The following is a 24,551-nucleotide window of genomic DNA, read 5'->3' as shown; positions in this document are numbered from 1 at the left end:
CATCATGTATCCCAATTTCTTGAGTGGAGAATAATATTAGTCTTAACACTTAACTGACCAACAACTCAAATAGAGTTAATTCCGAGCTGAGCAGCAAATCCATCAGGATTATCTAGCTGAGGTCCACCAAGCTCCACCACTCAGTGAAAGCACTTGTGGAGCTGTCTGATTAGGTAGTCCTCCCCCAGTTTGGACAATCCAGCAAGCGGTTCAGAGAGTCAGCCTGGTGTTGCCTTCCCTTTCTCAGCAGAGACCACATGGGAAAAAAAACACAAGATCTGAGGGTCCTGTAAGCAGCCTCTGGACTAACTGAAAACGAAAAGCAGCACCTCTACTGGCTAAATGGACCAGGCCTTCCTTGCTAGAGAGAAAAAGGACACTTTGAGGAATCCAGTGCAACTTGTCCCAAACAAAATCCACATATGAATATATGCGATCCAATCTTGCCAAAGACAAATGATTGTCCTTAGATTGACTCCAAGCGTCTATGATTTCTGGTGGAAGCCCCTTCAGACATCTAACAGGTCCACAGCTGCAGTCAGCTATCTGAGCCTGTGGGTAATGGGTTTTCAGTGCAAGTGAAAATCCCCACATAAAAACAAATACTCATCATCACTACAATCTTAACAGTGTCACACTGGACATATATATATATATATATATGTATATATATATATATATACATATATATATTTAAAAAAAACATTCTATCCACCCCTTTGGTTGGAGTATATATATATCGAGAAAAGCAAAATTCACATTTTCATATTTGGCTTTAACTTTCAATAAATGCTTTGCATGAAAGAGGAAAAAAATCTTACAGATCCCCACCCCTCCACTAAAGCTCCACTTGTGACTAAAAATGACCTCAAGCCCACAGCCCTTCCTCCAGTCACTCTCACTGTTTCTTGAACTGACATTATATCTAACTCCTTTAAATACACAAGCTTGAAAAAAGCAGCTCTTTTCTTTTCTCTAGCATTGCTTAAATTTAAAGTGCCTATTTCAAATTCACATTTAAACAAGGAGAGATGGAGAAAAAAACAGGGACATACATGTCTTGATCTGTTAACACACCATCAACCAAATTTCCAGATTTTCTTTTTGTCAAAACCTGAGACGACTCAATCAACTCCTTCAGGTCTGGAAGTAGTCCTCCACTTTTACCAGCCTGAGGCCTTTGTCGTCTGTAAGAACCTTCTGATTTCAGCAGCAGAGTACAGATTTTGCTGTTCCTGGTTCAGAGACAAATCACCTTCAGATGCCATACTGCTCACTCCTGCTTTGTTTCCTCTCTTGGCTTTTAAAGCTTTAGTACTGCTGTGTTAGTATGGCAGGTTCAGAGCTCTTCTTCTTCTGGGACAATTTCAATAAATCTTTATCAAACATATTGTCATTCTCACAAAGATCCTCACACACAGATTCATGAGTTGTTTCATTTTTCTGATTTATGTCAAAAACACCTGCAGACTGGTCATTATTCATACCAGTCTCTATGATGTCAGTGCTCCTCTGATTGTAATGCTCACATGATTCTCATTCTCTCAGACCTATCACTGATCATAAGGGGGTAACTTTCAACCAACTCCTCAGTGGGGGGGGGGGGGGGGGGGGGGGGGGGGGGTTGGGGATTGTCTGCCTTAGTAATATCGGGATTACCGTGGCCTTGGCAGGCTCTGCAGGTGTGATCTATGTTTCCACACCAGGTGCCTTGAGTGGCCCACGCCCTTTAACTGCATCATCCATTGGCAGTGTGTTTCTTAGCCTTTCTGGACAGAATGAAATAAAATGCAACCACAGCCATTTAAGGGGAGCACTCTACTGAGGTCATTCCCAGTAATGTCTGAACTGGCACTGTGTGTGATGCAGAGAGGTGGAGACTGGAGGTCTTGATTGAACTACAAAGCTTGTAATCATGTTTCCTGTTGATTGAGCTGTGTGTGCTTGTGTTCAGACTTTAAACCAGAGCCAGATGTTGTCTACTCTTCACTGAAGTAGTCCACCAGTCCAACCACTGACGTCCACCTGCTTGCCTTTGGTCTCCCACCTCAGAGCAGAGAAATTTTTAATGTGTATTGTGTAAATATAAGTAATCCACCTACACTTAAGAGAATCTAATAAAAAGACTTTGCAGTTTTTTCTGTTCCTTATTAATGTCACTGTTTTGTTTCCTCATCTGGTTCTGTAGCTTTCACAAAGGTGTCAGATGGAAAATTTGATTTTTTTTTAATTTAGGAAACCATTATATTTTTCTTCATTGCTCTGCTGCCTGGGAAACTGTCAGTACCGCTTGAAATACCATTGAGTCATATGTACAGACTGCTGCCATCTACTGGTAAAACTGGGAGTTACAGCCAGCAAAGGTGCTTTTTAAAAGAAAACGGCTTTACCTCTAAATATCCAGCAGGTTCCCAGTTAGAACTGGTAAAAAAATAAATATGTTGCAGAATGTGATAACTTGTTGAATAGAATTTGGGTGTGAAGGTGTAGAAATGTGTAGTTTGATATTTACACAAATATACTGAGAAGAGCAAACTTCTCTCTATCTTTTACTGCTTACAACCACAGCTCTGTATGAAAGAGTATTAGGGCCACAGTAAAAAAAACATTTCTGATCATTTTGAGAATAAAGTCGAAATTTCAGGCTTAAAGTAAAAAATTACTTAATGTAAAGCTCTTAATGTTATTTTGAGAATTAAGCCCAAATGTGGAAATTACAGTTGTTTCCAGACAAGTAGTGCAATGACAAGTAGTGATCAAACCACTGAATTGCTATCAATACATTAATTGTTGCTTTCTGATACAATAAAATAACACAAAACAAAATGAACAAAATAACTATAACAGCAAACTCTATATTCCTAATTTGAATTTTTGCATTTTCATGATTTTTTTATCTATTTTTTTTCTCAGTTGTGAATAAAACAAAATTAACTGAGTGGTTAATTTTGTTTTCTTTCTGGAAATCCCTTTTTAAATTTAAATATTTATTATCGGGTTAATAATTCATTTTGCTTTATTATTATTATTATTTATAGAATAGAATAGAATAGAATAGAATAGAATAGAATAGAATTCAACTTTATTGTCATTGCACATGCACAGGTACAGGGCAACGAAATGCAGTTTGCATCCATCATGAAGTGCTTAGTGATATAGATATATTACAATATATATTAGCAATAATATAGATATGTAAGTATATTGCAGAAATGGGTCTATTATGTTATAATGTACACGGTATGAAGTATGTTGTGAATATTCTATAACTATAAGTATGTACAGGCTGTAGTGAGTACAAGCTATGTACAGGCTATGAACAGGATATAAATATGAAAAACTATACAGAATATGAAATAAATAACTTTACAGAAATCTGAGATATACAGCTATATAGAAATGGGAACTATGCAAGTTGAAAACAGCTGTAGGATTAAAAATTATCGAATGTACAGAATGATTATTTACACAGAGCTATACAGTAGTGCAGTTAAGATAAGTGAGATATAATTCCTACAGAGGCTATATAAAGTGCTAGTGGTTAAATTATCAAATTACTAACTTAATTATGGTCTAGAAAAGAATAAATTAATGAGTGGATAATTTTGATAGTACATATTTTTATTGTAAAATTAATAAATTCGTGGAAACATGCTTTTATTTTGATGGAGACGTGTTTCCGGGTAGTGATGGGCAGATGAAGCCTCATGAAGCACTGAAGCTTTTCATCCAATTGGTTCACCCCAACGCGAAGCTTCTTGAAGCTTCATTTGCTCTAGGAGGACACCTACTGGACGTAAAAATATTAGTTGGCATGAATTTGAAGAGTGTGGCATTTTGCACACAGCCTGTAAATGTCAACAACAAAAGGAGTGTGTAAAACATCTATATTGTAGTGATGCAGTATACTGTGTATATTTATACTGGCAGTATGGAACATGATTATTTGGAAATGCCTAAAATGGAAATGATCATATACTGTGAGGTGAGGTGTGGACAGTGGTTGTGCTTTTGTAACATTGAGCAAGGACAGTGATTAGTGTTTAGGGGACACATCATTGGTTTTTATTTAAAAAAAACAGTTTCTCCACTGTGGCAGGTCGTAGGCGATTTTTTTTTCCTAAACTGTCTCTAACTCTCTCCAAACTGTCTCTAACTCTCACTAACCGCAACTCTCCATCAAACGCCCTCATTTTGAATGAAGTCTGAGGGGTTTATATCGCTGTCATAGCTCGCGGCAAAGTTCGAACCGCTTCCTGAACCAGTCACGTGGTACAGCCGGGCAGCGAGGCTTCGGACGCTTCAGCTCCTCCCATAAATGAAGCAAGCCTCGCGGAAACGCCCCCTCCATTACTCGACACACGCTTCGAAGCGTCGATACAGAACGTCACATCACTATTTCCGGGTTTTCCATACGCTGGTTCATGTAAATCGCGTGACTTCTTTTTCACATATCAGTCATAATTCGTCCTTTACGAAAAGCGAAACTACGTGACAAAACTTTCTTAGTTAAACCTGCTACTTTTAAACAAGCTCTGATGTTTGACCAAGAAACTGCCAACAAGTGAATCTTAGTAGAAAAGAACGTGACAGATGTTAAAATCAGCGTTATTTGTGTTTCTCTTCTCCAGTTTTCTGGGACGTCTGGACTGTGCAGGTAAGCCTTTTGTACCTGTGGGAATAAATCTGTCTGATCATCGAGATGAGGAGCATAGAAATGCTCAAAGGAAGTAATTTTGCGGATTTATGAAATGAATTTACTCAGATTTCGCGTTAGAGCGAAGTTATCCGCTGTTGCTGTTTCTAGTTGTTTGAGTCAGTGTATCAATGCAGAGTACATGTACGTGAGCAGGTAATGACGGGAGAGGAACTTAGAATTAAAAAAATGTATGTTAGCTCGCTATAAGAAGAGCCACGATCAAAGTTTAGTTTCATTTTCACTTCGTGTAATGGCGGAGTCCATGAGGAAGTTTCACCTGATTAGGATCAGGGGCGCCGCTGGTGTGCGCGAGTAAAATTTAAGATTAAGCTTTAACAAAGTCAAGCCTAAAGACCAGCACAGACGTGTTTATAAAACAATTAAGTTTCATACATTACATACACATTTTTTACTCCCTGATTCCAAAGTCAATAATCAACAGATTTTCACGGAATTATCACTTCACACTGACGATACACTATTTCTGTGTGGAAAGCTGGAGGAGGCTGTCAGTACATTTAAAAGAATATACTTCATATGCTGTATAAGACAGGAAACGCAAAAGAGTATGTTGTAATGTGGTGCAATTTTGTTGGCATTGTCCCACAAATTGAAAACAATACCGTGCATGTCAAAATAATGGGCAGGCCAGTGTTTAAGGTTTAAAAGATGATAAAGATGGAGTGTCTGGACTGACACTTGGAGATGACTTCAAGTGTTCAGGTTGGTTTGAACTTGCATTTTTCCACCTGTATTGGATTGACTGATTGAATGCTGGGAATATTTCAGTCATTTCATTCATTTGATGATCATTATATGTTTTTATCTGGGAACAGATTCCGATTGACCATGTGTGAAGTGACATCATAATTATCAAGTATAAATAAAATATGGCTGCTTATCCAGTAAGATTCCAAACAGGCAGGTGTTTGAGCACCATCTGGGGTCTGTCTGTGCACCACCACTGTCATGTGTTAAAAAAACATAAATTGCTGAACTTCAATAACTTAGTGAAACTTAAAAGAGTGTGTTTAATATATACAGGGAGTGCAGAATTATTAGGCAAGTTGTATTTTTGAGGAATAATTTTATTATTGAACAACAACCATGTTCTCAATGAACCCAAAAAACTCATTAATATCAAAGTTGAATGTTTTTGGAAGTAGTTTTTAGTTTGTTTTTAGTTTTAGCTATTTTAGGGGGATATCTGTGTGTGCAGGTGACTATTAGTGTGCATAATTATTAGGCAACCTAACAAAAAACAAATATATACCCATTTCAATTATTTATTTTTACCAGTGAAACCAATATAACATATCCACATTCACAAATATACATTTCTGACATTCAAAAACAAATCAGCGACCAATATAGCCACCTTTCTTTGCAAGGACACTCAAAAGCCTGCCATCCATGGATTCTGTCAGTGTTTTGATCTGTTCACCATCAACATTGCGTGCAGCAGCAACCACAGCCTCCCAGACACTGTTCAGAGAGGTGTACTGTTTTCCCTCCTTGTAAATCTCACATTTGATGATGGACCACAGGTTCTCAATGGGGTTCAGATCAGGTGAACAAGGAGGCCATGTCATTAGTTTTTCTTCTTTTATACCCTTTCTTGCCAGCCACGCTGTGGAGTACTTGGACGCGTGTGATGGAGCATTGTCCTGCATGAAAATCATGTTTTTCTTGAAGGATGCAGACTTCTTCCTGTACCACTGCTTGAAGAAGGTGTCTTCCAGAAACTGGCAGTAGGACTGGGAGTTGAGCTTGACTCCATCCTCAACCCGAAAAGGCCCCACAAGCGCATCTTTGATGATACCAGCCCAAACCAGTACTCCACCTTGTTGGCGTCTGAGTCGGACTGGAGCTCTCTGCCCTTTACCAATCCAGCCACGGGCCCATCCATCTGGCCTGTTGGGGGAAAACTCTGTAAAAGACCCAGGAGAAATAAAGACACAATGAGACAAGATCACTTTTTATGCTTTAACGTGCACACGGGTAAGCTGTTCAGAACAACTCACAACGTGTACAGAGGCTTGGCACTTTTTTATAGGAAACACAGTGAGAACGGGATAAGAAAATACAAAACAGATAAAATAAACAACTCCATATGTGGCGCTAGTCTCGTCAGCAGAGAGCTGGGAGAAAGCTGTGAGAGATAAAACAATCTAAAACAATATGTCCCAAAACAGTATGTCTTTGCTGAGAAAGTCTAAAAGGATAATTCTAAACTAATCTAACCATAGACAAAGGGCATCCAAACAATGAACAAAGGGCATCTTTGTACATTTAAAAGAAGGTAAAGAAACATAGAATCATTTTTCCTGTAACATTCCCTCCTGTTTTAACTTATTTTAAATGTATACAACAATTGTCTGTGAAGGTTATTTATTAAGTATCTTAATCAATTTTTTAATTTTCAAAATGTCAGCATAGCAGAAATGGAAGTAATTTGGTCTAAAGAATAAAACAAAATAAAATAATAAAAAGAACAAAGAAAATCATAGTAATAAACAAGAGAAAATAAGAAAACTAAACTACAAAATAAAGGATAAAAACCTTATATTTTAAAACGAAATCTACAAAAAATAAAAGGATGAAAACTAAAATGAAAACTTTGTATTTAAAAATGATGAAAACCTAATATTTAAAATGAAAACTTCAAAAAATACAACAAATAAAAGGATGAAAACCTTATATTTAAAATGATGCAAACCTTAAAATGAAAACTTTATATGTAAAATGATGAAAACTTCATATTTAAAATGAAAACTACAACAAATAAAAGGATGAAAACTTCATATTTAAAATGGCAAAAAATAAAAGGATGGAAACCTTATATTTAAAACCTGCATAACCTACTAATGTGTTAATCAGTGCATGATCACTTGACAAGTCATTTTTAATCACCACGTCATTCATTAGCAGTTATTACAAGTTCTCCTCTAACAGAATTGCAACGGGATGGTGGTCTTCTTGAGGCACGGCAACATAAGCAGTCATTGTAGTTGTTATCATCTTTGAAATCATTACTCTTAGACATGGCAACACACACAACACTAATATGAGCAGTGCTATCATGATGAGACCTAGAAGGACAAACGGCTTTGCTACAGCAGCCAGCCATGAACCGCCGAACAGCCAGTCCAGCCAGTCTAGCCAGCCTTGTGCTGTAGCTGCTCCAGATGTGTGGTCAGTGACATATTTTTGCAGAATGGACAAATTCCGCAAAGCTTCATAAATGTCTCCTCCAGCTTCGTATCCATCAGGGATAAAAGTGCAACATGTCTCACCTATGAGCTTGCAAACTCCTCCTTGTGATGCTGTTAGCAGGTCTAGTGTCAGTCTGTTCTGCAACACCATCGTTCTGATGGCCTTCTGTTCTCCTGCTAAGGCCATTCCCAGGGCCTTAGTTAAGTTGATGTGTCGTAGCAGAGCATATCGGTTGATTTCCACGTGATCCCGCACCTCGGCAACTCCAATGCCGGGGATCAAGCTCTGTAAGAATTTCACTCCTCCTCAGATGCGAAACTCTGGTTCCTTTACTGCTTGGTGCACATCCTGTCTGGTACTGAGTCTTTGTTTGTAGTATCATTCGGTAGCTGTAGTTGGAGCGACAGTTGAGGCTCATCAGTGTCGCGTTACTGGCACAGGTTTCGTTGAGTGAACAGTCCATACACTTCCTCTCGTTCCTCGGTGGGCAGAAAGTGTATATGTATTTGCATAGCAGTCAGTTTTATTATTCCAGTAAGCTGTAGTGTTCATAAACTGCCACCAGAAATTAGTGGCATAGCCATGGGGAAACTTGGTGTACTTTCCTTTGTCATACAGTGTCTGCCTTTTCTTCATATTGCGTGACTTGTTGTCCCTCACGGAAGCAAAGATGAGGAGCCCGGCCATGGTCAGGGCCGCTGCAGTTATTAAGAGCCACCACCTCATGACGACGGGACACACCCTCCTGTCGCGAGTAGACCCCCCGGCCAGGAAAGCTGACCCCTCCACCGGGCGAGATCACAACAAGTGGGCAAGCCTGCTGTAAGCTGTGTTTAGATGGCTTCACTTACTGGCTCTGATGGATGCAAGATGGTCGTTCCGCTATTTTGCAAGCTCCAGTTTTTCCTTTGGAGCACTTTGATCAGAACCCAGTCACCGGGCTGTGATCTGCAAGACACTTGATAGACATCATTACGTTCTTCGTCATTTACAATCATCTCTTTATTTTCCAACAACTTAGACATTTTGCTACTGAAATTATATCTGCCTTTTTCACTGGGTAGATTTCTGGCCACTTTGAGAATACATCTATAACCACTAGGGCGTATTTTTACCCTTGGCATTCCTTTAGCTCAATAAAGTCCATATGGATTGTGTGAAAAAGATAAGGTGGTGTGGGAAAACGTCACTAATGCCGCCATTTTGTGGAGGAATTTTGGCAACACTGGCTTGCCATAACACATTAAGTCATTTGTCAGAACTGCACCGTGTTTTAGCCATTTTGCCTGCTCTGCTGTGCTTGCTGCTTTTTGTTCATTTTTCAACACATCCAGTGGAATCTGATGTGTGTTTACTGCCATCAATGTGATGTTTGTCTTTTGTGCCACCTGTTTTGCTGCTCTGTCAGCAAAGTTATTGCCTGTAGCAATGAAAGAGGCGTTGTAAGAGGTTGGCATGCTGAACTGGTTTTCCGGTTGGTGTAATCATTCCTCTGGTTTTCCAGATTTTTTGCAAAATGATGCACAGCAGAGAAAACATACTGGCTGTCTATATAAATGGTTATTTGTTTATCTTTGTGTATTTCACATGCGCAAATCACAGCTGACAGCTCAGCGCTCTGTGCAGAATATGAAGAAGAAAGTGGTTTTGCTTCTATTATTTTACTATCTGTGGTTACTGCGTAACCTACACAATTTAGGCCTGTGCTGTAAGGTCAAATGCTGTTCTCCTAGCTTCCACACTTGCTGATCATAAGGTGGATCTGGGCCTGGAGTTTGTTTAAATCTCAGAATGTTGTAATACTCGGTCGGTTTCTGGAAAGTGGATGTGGCGGGTGTCATTTAGCATGCACTCAGGTGTAATACCAGAAAAGAATGGCATGACTGCTATCTTAAGTTTTGTCAGAGCGTCTCTACCTAGCAAATTTACTGGACACGACGGGTCATATATGCATTTAATAAAGCACCTGCGGCCACTTGCTGTATATACTAGGTCTAAAGGGGCAGTTAATTGTTCTACAGTTGTGTGGCCTGAGGCTGACTTTACAACTAATTTGTCCTTTGAAAACTGTAAGTTCTTAAGTGGCTGCCTCAAAACTGTTTTGCATTATTTCTCTGTGGCCTACTCCTACAATCTCGTGTGAAGTGACCTTCCTCTCCACGGTTCTAGCAGGCGTTGTCTCTATGTTATCTGCTGTTTCTGCGTGGCTGTCTGCAACCTTGGTGTTTGTGACTTTGCTCGCCTCTCTGTTCCTGATAGCCACCTGCGAATTAGTGTTTTAGTCTGTTGTCAACACGTCAGCCTTATTTCTAAGTTACAGAATGCTTCTTCTCCTTTTTTCTTTTTTTTTTTTTTTTGGTTTGGGAGAATAGATGCAACTCTACATTTTCACTTAAGGCATTTTTAGATAATTTCTAGTTCTTCAAACAATTCATGGATCTCACACATTTCAAACTTTCAAGTTAGGGTTGTTATCCATTTATACAAATATATATATTTAACTTTGCATTGCTCACAGCTCATAGCTCACAGCTCTAAACCTGGGCATTTTTCAATCATATGCCTAATCACTATGTGTCACTGTGATTCTCAAGTATTGTCACAAGTTCGTTTAAATTCGTTTCCAAAACCAACAAAATAATCAAACAAAAACATAAACGTGTCAGGACACAAGAAAAAGAAAAATGCTGCCACCCGAACAAGGCAGAAGTCTGCATATGTTGGCTTTTAATAGCATGCAGCTTGTAACATGGTAGACTAATGTGCCTGTGTTAATTCAGCTCCATATTATTGTGTGAAGTTGCACTGGGTTGGGAGTGGTTTTGTGTGTGTGTCACATTTTTGGTGAGCCAATGGCTGGACTAATTAGAGGCAGGTGTACTTGATTGCACTGATACACTGGTCTACTTATAGCCCACACTACAACCACTGCTGTGTCATTTTGTCTCTCTGTGCAGGTATATAATGTGATGAAATCAGATATGTTTGGGATGGATGGGTTTTGCGCTATGAATTTTATATTAAGTGTGTCGTTTTGTCTCTCTGTGCAGTCCAGTAGGGCTGCTCGATTATGGCAAAAATGATAATCACGATTATTTTCACTGAAATTGAGATCTCGATTATTTGACGATATTTATTTAACCCTTTAAGACCTACCATAGAACCAAGTCCGCCAGAGCTTATATTATTTTTTTACATGTTGTAGTGCCATTTGTGGGAGCATTTCAAGTTGCTATACATCAATACAACTGTTATAGCCCATATTTTAATAATATGTATGCATTAAGTCCATAGTAACTACATTAATTGCAAAAAAGTGCAATAAACTACAAAAAAAAAATTGAAAATAGTTTGTTTTTTTTACATATATTTCTACTTGGAGAAATTTAAGAGGCTTATCCCTCAAAACTTCAAATACAAAGAAGTTGCAAAAAATAGTTTACAACAACAGTAAATTTATTTTGAGTGTCTTCATAGTTTTATTTTGGAGATACAGCAATTTTTATATACTGCAGGAAAAACAAAAAAACTATCCTATGATGCAAATTTGCAAAGAAAACCGCATGTGCATCAAAATAAACTATTTCCAGCAGTGCAATTCGAGTTCTAAGCATCCCAGAAACTATTCAGAAAAGTCAAACATGACTTCTAAAAACACCAGAATAGGCTTTTAAGGCCTACAAGTAAAAAACTACAAACTTTTCCGCGAAAATGACGTCACTTCCTGTTTCGGGCAGGAAATGGCGGACATGCGATAGTTCGCACTGACCTCTGTTTCAATGTGGGAAGTGTTACGAACAGCTGATCGGATCTGGAATATTATGTTTTTGTTCCTGCAAGGCTTTTTATGCAATTTTTGCAAAGCTTTATGTGGAAGGAAACCGTGACTGAGGACAAGCTGATGACATAAGATGTAAGTTTCATATGCAAAAAAAAAAATTATTGCGCTAGCTTACGTGGTTCAGGTTCTACAGGGATTTAAAAATAGTTACACAAAACGGAGCGTGCTCCTCTGACCGCCTTTAAAGGGTTAACAATAACAATGTATTGAATAATGACTTTAAAAAATAATATGAAATAGTGTGCAAATACTGATAACAGTGCAAATGTTTGCAATATAAAAAATAAATGAAAAATGTAAACATCTATGTTTAGTGAACTTTGCAGTGTTGCTCTGTGGTGCAACTACGACACTGTAGCAAAGACTCTGAGAACCCATAATGTTTCCACACCACTGAAGTTTTTGTTTTTTACCTCTGTTTTCAACCAACGGCAGCCACTCTCCTCTCCAAATAACTTCTGCTTAGCTTTCCGAGCTTCCCTCGAGTCCTCTTAATTGTTGTGATGTGTGTTCGAAATGCAGAGAGGTGCGCTCGATTTGCCACACGGAGCAGCGCGAGAGTAAAGCATGGGGGAGGGGCTAATAATCGGCTCAGTCATTTTTAATGATCGTTGAAAGCCCAGATCGTAATCGTGATTAAAATTCGATTAATTGAGCAGCCCTACAGTCCAGGGCCTATTATATGCCACAGCCTGAAGGCAGCTGGGTTGCAGAGGCTTGAGTGACCACTGACTATATGCTTGCAGGGTGGTGGGTCTCCAAGGACAACTTCTAACCCTGTTAAAGGCAACATGTGGAGTGCAACTTGGCTGTGTGGCATAGCTGGCTCTGGCCTTGGGACTGTGTGTTTTTATACAATTCATAAGTGGGACACTGGACTGTTTTATCTTTTATCTCTTGATATATTTTTCGTCAATAAATTATCTTTTAGAATTTTATTGACTGTCATCTTTTTGCCCACGACTGAGACGGTTGGTCAAACCTAGAGTCTTTCTTTGGGTGTGTTACAGCAGCTTCTGCTCTAAAAGAAACAAATAAATAAAAAGAAAAGAAAATGTGGAACATGCTCATCAGCTTAGCAGTGTCTACATATTTAATTCAGCTTCTCAATCCTGTAGTTTTAGCTGTTGTCTACAGGGTTTTGCTTATTGGTTGTTATTATAGGTGTGCTCTATATCTCAGCAATGTGTCATTCTAGGATGATAGGTTTCAAGCTGGTCAAGTGCCTCTATGCACTTCATTAGTTTAGTTATTCTCTGTATTGTCTTCATCTCACATGTCATTACACTGAGTTTCAGCAAACCTTAAGCTTGATGCAGACTACTGCTTAACAATTATCCACCTCACATCACCGATTAAGGTGCCTCTTCATATTAATATTATGTCATTGTTAATATTATCCTTTGTCTTATATAACAGTAATAGCATATTATATTTTATCAGTGTGTACCACTATACTACTCCTGAGCCAATTTGATAGTTAGGATCATCTTATTCAGCAAACAGATAATTTAGAATTCATCCAATCTGCGGTCACATTTGTTCTCTCTGTTGCATGGCGGACCAGGCAGGTCTATTATAATATATTATTTATATTTTATTTTGTATCCATCAAGGGCTTCAGATGACCTGCAGAATCATCCTTTTCCCAAGGTGGAGACAGTTACCTTTTCACACACTGTCCTTGGCTGAACAATGACACAGCCTTAATATACCTTATTTATTTTATTAAAATATTTTCGTGTGAATTATTTGCTTTATATTCATTTTATACATTGTGGGCATGGTCATCATGCCAACTGTGCTTCATTGATAATATCACTTTACAGGTTGTTATCCTTGCTATTATTAATTTCAAATACTCTAAAGATCATTTCTACTGTAATTTTCCCTTTGTTTATCTTTATTTCGTACTTTTTATATTTATATCTACTCAGTGGGGTCTGTTTTCAACCCTTTTAAACTACTTCAAACTACTTTGATCTCTAGTTTTCACTTAATAAGGGATTATTATGTTCTTCCTGATATGGGTGTTGCTGCAGATGTGGCTGCAGGAATGAGTGATGGTTTACTAAAAGGGTTGTGGGAACTGCAGTGTCTCGTCTTCTGGTTTTACTAAACTGGCAGTTGAGTTCTATTCTTCTGACTGTTTATATTTTGTTTTCTTAAATCTCTCAGTTTACAGACACTGTTTTTGTCCGGCGTCTGGACTTTTCTTTTCTCACCACTGCTCGTCAGCAGGAGTGAGTTTTAATTTCACTTGCTTGATTACCCATCTTATTTATGTATTTACTTATTTTTGTTTATTAAGTAATATATACACGATACAGCTGCTATCACCTTCGCTGGTATTAGAGACGAGAGTGGTTGCTCACACGCCCTTCTACTTTCGGACTATTTCCAAAAGCGGTGTGAACTTTACGAGACGGAACTCGACCGTTCTCTCAACTCACCAGCACGTCAGTGAATAGCAGTAAAAGAAAAACACAGTAGGAGCAGCTCAGTCTCTTATTGGACCGTGAAAATTCAGCTTGCTCCGTTAATTAAAACAATACACACACACACATTCACATTCACACCTATTCGCGCGATCGGAACCCTTATCATAAGGGGAGCTGCCAGTCTTTCTGTAGACGAGCTACTTATTCCCTAGACCCTGTCTAGACCCAGCTGGGGGAGCTACCCAGAGCTCCAAACCTAACCCACAGAAGTGGGGAGCTTCCAGTCGACGAGCTCCAAGCTACCAGTCGACGAGCTACTTCCGCTATTTTAAATTCCCTGAATTTATTTTAAATTCCCTGAATTTAAAATACGCTTTTACGCAAAATTGTGTCAGTGTGTCTGTATCTACCTGGTCAGTGTCGCCGGGTCTGGTCCACCTCGATCGGGTCCCACCACCGTGGGTCGCTTTCTAAGACGTTGGCCAAGACCCGAATTTAAACGCTCCTGGACTTTTATCACACACCTGGTGTGTGAGCTGTCGACAGACGAACAACGTGGACTGGTCACGGAGATGGGACACGATGGAGGCGCTCCGGCTCCGAAGGACCAAGAAATGTTGGGGGAAAACTCTGTAAAAGACCCAGGAGAAATAAAGACACAATGAGACAAGATCACTTTTTATGCTTTAACGTGCACACGGGTAAGCTGTTCAGAACAACTCACAACGTGTACAGAGGCTTGGCACTTTTTTATAGGAAACACAGTGAGAACAGGATAAGAAAATACAAAACAGATAAAATAAACAACTCCATATGTGGCGCTAGTCTCGTCAGCAGAGAGCTGGGAGAAAGCTGTGAGAGATAAAACAATCTAAAACAATATGTCCCAAAACAGTATGTCTTTGCTGAGAAAGTCTAAAAGGATAATTCTAAACTAATCTAACCATAGACAAAGGGCATCCAAACAATGAACAAAGGGCATCTTTGTACATTTAAAAGAAGGTAAAGAAACATAGAATCATTTTTCCTGTAACATGGCCCATCAAGACTCACTCTCATTTCATCAGTCCATAAAACCTTAGAAAAATCAGTCTTGAGATATTTCTTGGCCCAGTCTTGACGTTTCAGCTTGTGTCTTGTTCAGTGGTGGTCGTCTTTCAGCCTTTCTTACCTTGGCCATGTCTCTGAGTATTGCACACCTTGTGCTTTTGGGCACTCCAGTGATGTTGGAGCTCTGAAATATGGCCAAACTGGTGGCAAGTGGCATCTTGGCAGCTGCACGCTTGACTTTTCTCAGTTCATGGGCAGTTATTTTGCGCCTTGGTTTTTCCACACGCTTCTTGCGACCCTGTTGACTATTTTGAATGAAACGCTTGATTGTTCGATGATCACGCTTCAGAAGCTTTGCAATTTTGAGACTGCTGCATCCCTCTGCAAGATATCTCACTATTTTTGACTTTTCTGAGCCTGTCAAGTCCTTCTTTTGACCCATTTTGCCAAAGGAAAGGACGTTGCCTAATAATTATGCACACCTGATATAGGGTGTTGATGGCATTAGACCACACCCCTTCTAATTACAGAGATGCACATCACCTAATATGCTTAATTGGTAGTAGACTTTTGAGCCTATACAGCTTGGAGTAAGACAACATGCATGAAGAGGATGATGTGGACAAAATACTCATTTGCCTAATAATTCTGCACTCCCTGTAAAGTCCTACACTCCCTTGCTCCACCACCACTAAAGCAGTTCATTAGGAATAAAGAAAGCTCAGACAGGACCACTCGAGCTACAATCCGAGGAGACTTGTTTATACCCCACAGACGGACAGCATTTGGGCAGAACGTCCTTTCTGTCCAGGGTGGCCATCTGTGGAACAGTCTTCCTCAACCCATAAGAGAATGCTCGACATTCAACTTGTTTAAGGCAAAGGTTAAAAACTGGTTATGGACAAATCAAGTGTGTGATCATGTATGAGTTGTATAGTTTTAATGTTTTATTTGGGAACAGAATGGTGTGTATGTGTAAGTTTGGTGATGGAGTTTTTATTATGAATGAATGATGAATTTTTATGAATTATTATGTCTACTTTTTATTCTTAAGGACAACAGATGGAAATTAGCCCTTGGCTATAATCTGGTATGTTTACATTCATGTAATTTTTTCTTTACATTTATTTTCATTAACATGCACTGTCCTAAATAAATAAGATTCCAAACAGGCAGGTGTTTGAGCACCATCTGGGGTCTGTCTGTGCACCCATGCTATAAAGGTGATGTGTATCTCTGTTCATGCTCCAGCATAAATTTGTATACATTTTAGTGAAAATCAGGATCACATCATTTTACTGCTTTATATAAATCAGCTAATTAGAACTTTAAATATCAAAATAAGCACAATTACCCATTGCATGGTATGGTCTCAAACACAAAGACTGAAATGTTACAATTAACCCCATAGTCTGGGTTAGTTGTAACATATCCTGGGGTGAAATGTAACACAATGAAATAAGGGTACTAACAAAATATTAACATGTAATCTTTGTTTATTCAACACATGAATGCACTTACATCCATTTATGCAGCTATGTGTGTGTGTGACAGAATGCAGAAATCTAGCTTTTGAACATATTCCAACCCCCAAAAAAAGACAAATTATGGAATTTTCTGCAACTGAATATTTCATTAATTTTGGTTGGTCTTCCTTGAGTTTGGCCTCATTGGCTCAGTGGGCATTGTAACCTACAACTCTTGCACCAATTTTGAACATAACAATGAAGCTGAAAAAATGTAGTTGTTCACCAGCATCGCAATTCCATTACTTTTTATCATGGCTTACCTTGGTGTGGTTTGCAAAGTGATTCAGAAAGATGAGGAAATCTGTTTCTTGCACCCATCCTGATTTATTTCCACTACCAATACTTCCTACTAGGGCTGGGCCATATTATACCATTCACGGTAATACCGGTATAATGTTGGGCAACGATAGGAAAATGAAATATCGCGATAGAATATGAGTAAAACGCGCATGCGCAGTGCCTTTGTTTTCATACGAACATGGCCGATTGTTGAGTGAATCAGATGAACCAGAATTGGTTTGTAAAAATGGTGCAACTTCAGTGATGTGGAACTGGTTTGGTGTTTGTCCGTCAGATACACGACAAAGCACATTTTTTTTGCAGAACATGTAAGCGGCCGTTGTTATTGTCGTATTTGTCGGACTAAGAGGCTCTTAAATCTGGGAGTAATCTGGGTCCTAAACTCTGTATGCTTCAGGTCAAACAACACTGCAGCATCACTGAGAGTTAAAAACTGTCTAAATTCTTTCATCTTTAATAAAATTATCAGCATTGCTGCTTTACCAGGTGTAACTATGAAGTTTAACTTCCAGGCATCCATGAAAACAAAAGTTATTACATTTAACGGAGTTAGAAGTTAGCAGGAAGCTAGCGGAAGTTAGCTCGCTAGTTTCGCTAGTTACCTAAGCATGATATAGCATGTTCTGACTGAGAGATTTCTGAAAAAATTCAAACGTACAGCTCTGCTATCACTTCCAACATAAATGAAGACAGGAAACTAAACAGCAGTGACGTTTGTAGGGTTACTGAAGTTGGGCTAGCTGCTATATAATGATGTGCTACGTGATCGCTAGCGACACAGCTACATTAGCATAACATAAACACAGTGAAGCTGGAGGACGAACACTAACACTTTTCCACTTATAAAAGTTAACGTTCCTGATAGTTAGAGACAAATGCAATCGCATGGCAGGATGCTGTAAACGGACCAAACTTCAGTCAGGAGAACAACTGAGATAATCCATCCACAATACGAGGTTATATACTGCAACAACATGCAGCTGCCAGAGAATTCAACATTAATGAATCAATGGTACAGAAGTGGAGGAAGCAAGAAGAATGAGTTTAATAAAGTTTGATTTATCTGACTGCTTTGTTTCGCTTAATGTGCCTTATAATCCCGTGCACCTTATGGTCCGAAAAATACGTACTGCACACTGCACTGCAAAGCACCTCTTTTTAACTTCAGTGGATATTATACATGGTTATGCTCAGGATATGTCAGCCCATTTCTACTGGAAATGCCTTTTGGTTAAACTTTCAGCAAGGAATTTGCATTTGCACTGTTACATTTTTATAAAGCTTTTAATGTACATAAAAACCAGCTTCTTGTTTAAGTGAAAATAAATGGAAGGTTGTCTTTTTGCGCTAGTAATGTTGTGGAGTTGTATTTTGTCTCGCATCAATTATATCGTCAGTTATATCGTTATCGCAAATTTTCAAATATATATCGTGATAAATATTTTTGGCCATATCGCCCTGCTCTAACAGGCAGTGTGGTGATTTATGCTGTGGGGACACCCTCTTACCCATCAATGTCACCCGGATTAAAAGAGTCAAAACAGAATGGTGATGAGAACCCACATGAGTCCAGAAATCCAAACTGACTGTAGGTGTTGTGGGCTGAGATGGTGGTCACATCGTGGGTGTGACTCCAGACAATAATGTTCATTGCTTTTTTTGCTCAGCACGCTGGTGTCTACTGCAGTGAATATAATGGGACCTTAAGAGAAATGACTACTTGGCTGTTGGCTCTCCACTGTACACAAAGGTGTAACTAAAGCTTATGCTTGTTCTATGGTATTGCAGATGTCTCTGTTTCCGTAGGATGCGGTTGGTTAAAAACATTTTATAAATTTCCTTTTATTATTGAGCTGTTTGATATTCATCCTGTCAGGGATCTGTGCAGACATTAGCTGGACTTTCAAGCAAGAGGAAATGTGTTTTTAATACAATTATCAGTGAAAACAAAAAAAACAAGTTAAAAACAAATGGGTGCATCACGGTGGCTACATGTACATGACATTTATTCACGTAGAGCAAAAAGTCAAACTCAAAAAAATGTTTAGCTGATTATGGTTCAGAAATCACACAGTTCAGTTTAGGCGAGCACTGTTTAACAAACCGAACTTTAAAGCTCCCAGGCTCCATCCTGTGTCTGTGAAAACACCTGAAAGCACTTTGTAGGACTCACTTAAAAGGTACATTTTAAGTGTAGACCATTTTGATATATATTTTATCTTTATCTAAGTCAACAACAACATGTTTAAAGTTAATTTTAAAAAAATACTTTCAATTATTGACTTTAATATGCATACCAGCTTTATTATTGGGGTTTTTCACTAGATTAAAAGCAAAGCACACAGGTTGGACATTTGTTCTATTTTTTATGCAAGATATGTACTCAGGATAGAAATCTTCTACAGCACCTTCTACAAAAACAATAAAATTGAAATTAATGAATAAAACAGTAGTAATTGGTATGACTTTACATTTACTTTTGTATAGGCTCTGGTGTTTTCCAAAAGTAAAATCAACATATTTTAAGCAGTTCCTCTACAGACAAAAATCTATCATCAACATAAAAAGATCTATAATCACACATGAATATGTCACCAGTAAAGCTTCGTTATTCACTTAGAAAAATATGTATGAGAGTTTATATTTCCATCATCTTATCATCTGTTTTGTGATATGTTCAGTTTAAAGTAAGAAGACTGCTTGAATTATTGTATTGAAATTAAATATTTTGTTAGAACTGTGTTACTGATTTTTTCTTCCTTTTTTTTTTTCTCATCTTTTCCTTCTGTGGGCCAAAAAGAGGTCAACGTAACACAAGGAGAAGATGCCACTCTGGAGTGTTACGGCCCCAGTGATGCTACTTACGTACTGTTGAGGTGGACCAAACCTGACCTGCAGATAAAGGATTATGTCTTTTACTTAAAAGACGGTCATTTTCAGGAAGACCTCCTGGATCAATCATTTAAAGGTCGGGTGAAGCTGAAGGATTCAAAATGGATGAAGAATGGAAACTTCTCAGTGATTCTCCAGAATGTCACCATGAACGATTCTGGAACATATGAATGTGAAGCAGGATACAACAATCAGCCAGTTCAAATTTTGAACAGCATCAGCCTGAAGGTAGAAGAACGAGGTGAGTGTGAAGTTGAGTGTGTGTGTGATCAGAGGTGAAGCTGCTTCCTGGTTGTTGATTTTTCTTTGTAAAGATGTTGTTGATGAGACTTTGTAGAAAGCAGCTGGTCTGAGTGATGTGATCAGAGTGCAGTAGATAATGTCTGACAGCAGTTTGAAGAGGAAATGGATTCTGTTCTGTTCTTCACTCATCACCTACCTGACAGCTGACACCTCACACCTGTTTCTCACCTGCAGGTCAGACAGGAGGACAAAGTGGAGATGGAGGGGAGGAGGATGAAGGAGAGAAGAGTGGATCTGTTGGACTGATAGTTGGTCTGTCAGTTCCTGCTGTGCTTCTTGTTGTTGCTGTTGGTATTGTGATCTACAGAAAATGTAGGAATTCAAAATACAAGTCTCCTTCTGAACAAGTATGACAAGTCCAATAATCGACGATGATGGGTGTGACCCACCATATCCCAGAATTCATAGCACAGTCCAGTTTCCCAAAATGGTTTGCAGCTACTTAGTTTTAATTTTACTCTTTTTAATCTTTCTGGGTCACAAAATAAACTTTTAAGATATTTTCAGGCAAGAATGTAGCTCTGTAAACTTTAAATATCTGCTCGGTTTATCAAGACATCCCACATTAAATGTCTGTTACCCAACAGCCTGATAGCTCGCCGGGGTTCAAGGGTCACTAGAGCCGGCGAGAACAGCAAACTCCCGACGCATCGTTTTCAAACCCAGCCTATGAATTTGGACATGGCTGTAATCATGCACAGTCTGATTTGCGCATTTACAACACAGAAAAAGTCCAAACACGAACTAATTGCCAAAAAAAGTAGCCAGTTTGGGATTTCTTTGGCTTTAAACTGGATGAAAGCGGTAAACCAAAGGATGTAACTAAAGCGGTTTGCCGCTTGTGCAGACGTATAGTGCGAGCAAAGGACTCAAACATGACTAACTTGCATAAGCATGTACGTGTCCACCATCCAACTGTTTTTTTCTGAGGCTACTGCCTCTCTGTTATGAGTTTGAGTAAATGACTCGTTGCATTTGGGCGCACTCTGAGGAGGGAGCATTTGATCGCAGATGAAAGAGGGTCCTGTTAAAACAGCGCTTTGATTTTATATTTCTGTTGACTGCTTCTGTTAGCTCCATCATTATTAGCCAACTTACTTATGGGCAAATAAATAAATAAATCGCCTTTGTAAAAACTATCGACGATGGGATAGTCGATATATTCGTCCAATCGCCCAACCCTAAACGGCAGATCTGTTGGACTCATAGTTGGTCTTTCAGTTTTTGCTGTTAGTGGTGTTGTTGGTTTTTGGATCAACAACACATTCTGTCAGTGTCTTTACCAGCGTGCACTGCCTTATTATTTCTCTGTAATTCAAGTTAATTGTAAATTCAGAAGAATGCTGTGAAATGACTTTGCAAACACTGTGATCTATAGTGAAAGCCGGGAGAAAGTGGAGTTATGCACTGGTGAGAAGACGAATGAAAGTCAGTATAAACAACACAGAATACATGTAAGTGAATGACAGAGAGATACAAGGAGTACAAGTAGTGACTGTTTGCCCCAAATCAAAAGTGTCAAAAACATTTTTTGTTTGTTTGTTTAGAAACGTGTTTTTATAAATAAAGTTTTAAGATGTATCAGTGTTTTGTATTTCTTTTTCAGTCCTTAGCAGAAAGACAATAAGAATAACTTTATTGATCACAGTGAAATGAGTCTTGAGAGGAAGAAAACTCTGACCTCTCAAATCAGTGTGTGCAGCTTTAGTCTGATCTGGAATCAATCCAAAGAAAATGGCAATGTTTAGGAAGTAGATGTGTGAATGAACCCTCTGCATCTACAAACAGTTATTACATGAATAACAGAAAACCCATGTAAACCTATGTTCCTGTGTGCTGGAGCTTTGTTTCAAGCCTGGTGGCTTCAGCAGTGCTGGGAACAGTGGATGTGCTAGTGGGAGGTGCTTAAATGAAAAGGCCATCAAATTTTTTTAATTTGAAGTAAGATTTGATAAAAGTAGCATTTGAGATTTTTTTTTTTTGTATGTTTTATCAATTAAGTTAATTTACTGTGGTGGTTTGTGGCTCAGCTGCAGGGTGACCCACACAGGTGACCTCCATCATGTAATCATGCCGCCCTATTTGAGCAGGATGCTGAGCTGTGCTGCACTGGAGGCTGCTAGAAAGCTGTAGAAGCAAGAGTGAACACACTGTACATAAAAATATTCACGTGCCTGCAGTGTTATGTGCCTCAGGTACTTTCTGTCACAAGTACAGATTAGAGTAAACTAATAAAGAGTACAATAAAAACACAATGGCTAACACAGATAATTTTATTATGAAAATCCCAAATGAATTTATGTGTGTAGGTGTGAAACAGATTAAACGGCTGATTGCCAAAATGTTAAAACTGACCTCACAGCTGGATACAAAAACAAGAACATTGAATTGTGTGACTGTTAAGCAGAGGAGTTATGGAGCCGTATTCCTGGTGCACAGAGGTTAGTTGGAGGACCTGATCGCTGACCTGCCTGAGCAGGTATGATTTCATTCCTTGTGTTGGAGTGCCATCTTGTGGAGCTTTTTAGAATTTGTTTGGTACAGCACAATTTGGAGTTTGAGGCCTGTTTCAATGATCTTTATTCCTTATTAATATTGTAATGAACCTTTTGTTAGTTCATCGTAATTTTTTCTCTCCAATGTTTCTTGTGATTCTCTGTAAAAGTCAGGCTTTGGAACTCAAAGATCAAAAATACGTTTCTTGTGTTTTTTGTGTGTGTGCTCCTGAATCTGCTCCTGAAAGATGTCTCAGTGAGTTTATAGCGTTGGAGGGAGTCATGTTTCCCTCCCTCTAATTTAACAATGAGAAGCATTCAGTAATTTATTAACTTTTACTTTCAAAAAGATCCAGACTTGGTGTGTTTGTTACTTCAGTTTAAACTTGATTAGAAGAGCTGTGTTCCCACCTGGAAGCTAAATTATGTGAGGACCTTCATTGTGATCACACAAATTGAGAAAAGACAAAAATCACAGTTGGCATACGTCAGTCATTCATGTTCTTCTATCCAGTCACAGTCTTTACTTAATCATCTATATTTGCCCAAAGTGTCCCAGGTGACTATGGTTAAACAAACAAAAAAATTCAGTACCCCATCATTTTAGAGGCATTTAAAATTTAATTTATTTCCCAAGCACAAACAGAAGCAGTCTATGCCTGGGGCGGAGCTCAGTGAATAATTGGAGTTTCACCTGCGGAGAGAATCGCTCCTGTTCAGTGAATATGTGGATGAAATAAGAGGTGAAATCAGAGTGAAGCTCCTCACCTGTGATATGGCCTTCATCAGACCTGGAAACATGCTGGATGGTCATGTGACCTGTAGGCTGCATCCCGATGAAGACGCCATCTTTGAAGAAAGCAGCTGGGAGGTTGGAGGGAGGGGTCTTTGTTTTACAGAGCAGAGTGACGTCATCTCCCTCTATCACAGGGAGGACAGGACTCTGCAGGATCACTGATCCACCTCAACACAGAGACAAACTACAGCATTTCATCCATTTACACACAGCTTCATCAACACTAACTCCACACACTCAGCTTACCAGTGACTGTCAGGTTAACCATGTTGCTGATGGGACCCTCTCTGGACTCACACCAGTAAACTCCACTGTCCAGTGTGTCAATATAGCTGATGTTACAGGAAGATCCAGATGGTTTTCCAAATCCATCTCCACACTTTGCTCTGGAGTCGGTGCTTGTGTTTCTCCTCAGAGTCCATCCAGCAGAGCTGTCGTCCTCCTCACAGCTCAGAGACACAAATGTATCTTTAAACAGAGCTGCTGAGAGCTGCTGGGACTCACAGTCAGACGAGCTGTGAAGGAGAGGGTATGATGTGAATCAACTTTCACTAAAACTAAATCAAAATGAACTCTGCAGCCTTGTTTTGGGGTAAAAATCTCACATCCATTCCAACACAGCAACTCTGCCAGTTACACTTAAAATAATTTGTAATATTTTGGACTCCCTTTGAAAATACATGATATTGCATACGTTTCCAGTGACCAGCTTTGAGTGCTCCTCAGTTTTCACATGTTTGCTGTCTGTGTATTCTATCATAATCAATAATTATACTTTTATCTATTCAGTAAATGCTGTCAGTTGTAGCTTTGTCTCATATGGGTCTTTCTTCTTGAAGTTTTCTTTTTCCATAATGTGGTCTCAAAGAAAATGGTCACTGTAGCTCATTTCAAATGTTTTCCCATTTTCCAATTTTATAAATATGACTACTTTTTTTTACACTTATTGCAAAAATCATAATCATACAATCAGTAATTGTAACCAAAAT

At 38.8% G+C, this 24,551-nt stretch overlaps 2 protein-coding genes across 2 annotated transcripts in view; one reads left to right on the top strand and one right to left on the bottom strand.

The window, feature by feature from the left end:
• LOC146713299 (Fc receptor-like protein 5) overlaps positions 1 to 24,551 on the bottom strand; it is a 60,729-nt gene that overhangs the window by 2,416 nt on the left and 33,762 nt on the right. The gene's annotated exons all lie outside the window — the stretch shown is intronic.
• On the top strand, positions 18,884 to 21,852 carry LOC146713300 (coxsackievirus and adenovirus receptor homolog). The gene is made up of 3 exons (XM_085452610.1): positions 18,884 to 18,888; positions 19,812 to 20,209; positions 20,446 to 21,852. Exons 1-3 carry the CDS (start codon positions 18,884 to 18,886, stop codon positions 20,622 to 20,624), a joined length of 582 nt encoding a protein of 193 aa, XP_085308736.1. The 3' UTR covers positions 20,625 to 21,852.

This window comes from Copadichromis virginalis, linkage group LG3 (genome assembly GCF_057382275.1).
Source record: "Copadichromis virginalis isolate Kocher_CV1m ecotype Utaka linkage group LG3, C_Virginalis_male_GT1.1, whole genome shotgun sequence".
Classification (NCBI taxonomy): Eukaryota; Metazoa; Chordata; class Actinopteri; order Cichliformes; family Cichlidae; genus Copadichromis; species Copadichromis virginalis.
This window is presented reverse-complemented; position numbering and strand designations above follow the sequence as displayed.

Excerpts from the sequence above, each read along its gene's own strand:
- LOC146713300 (XM_085452610.1), top strand. Across the intron at positions 20,210-20,445 it reads CCTGAAGGTAGAAGAACGAG|GTCAGACAGGAGGACAAAGT; the intron begins GTGAGTGTGAAG and ends TCTCACCTGCAG.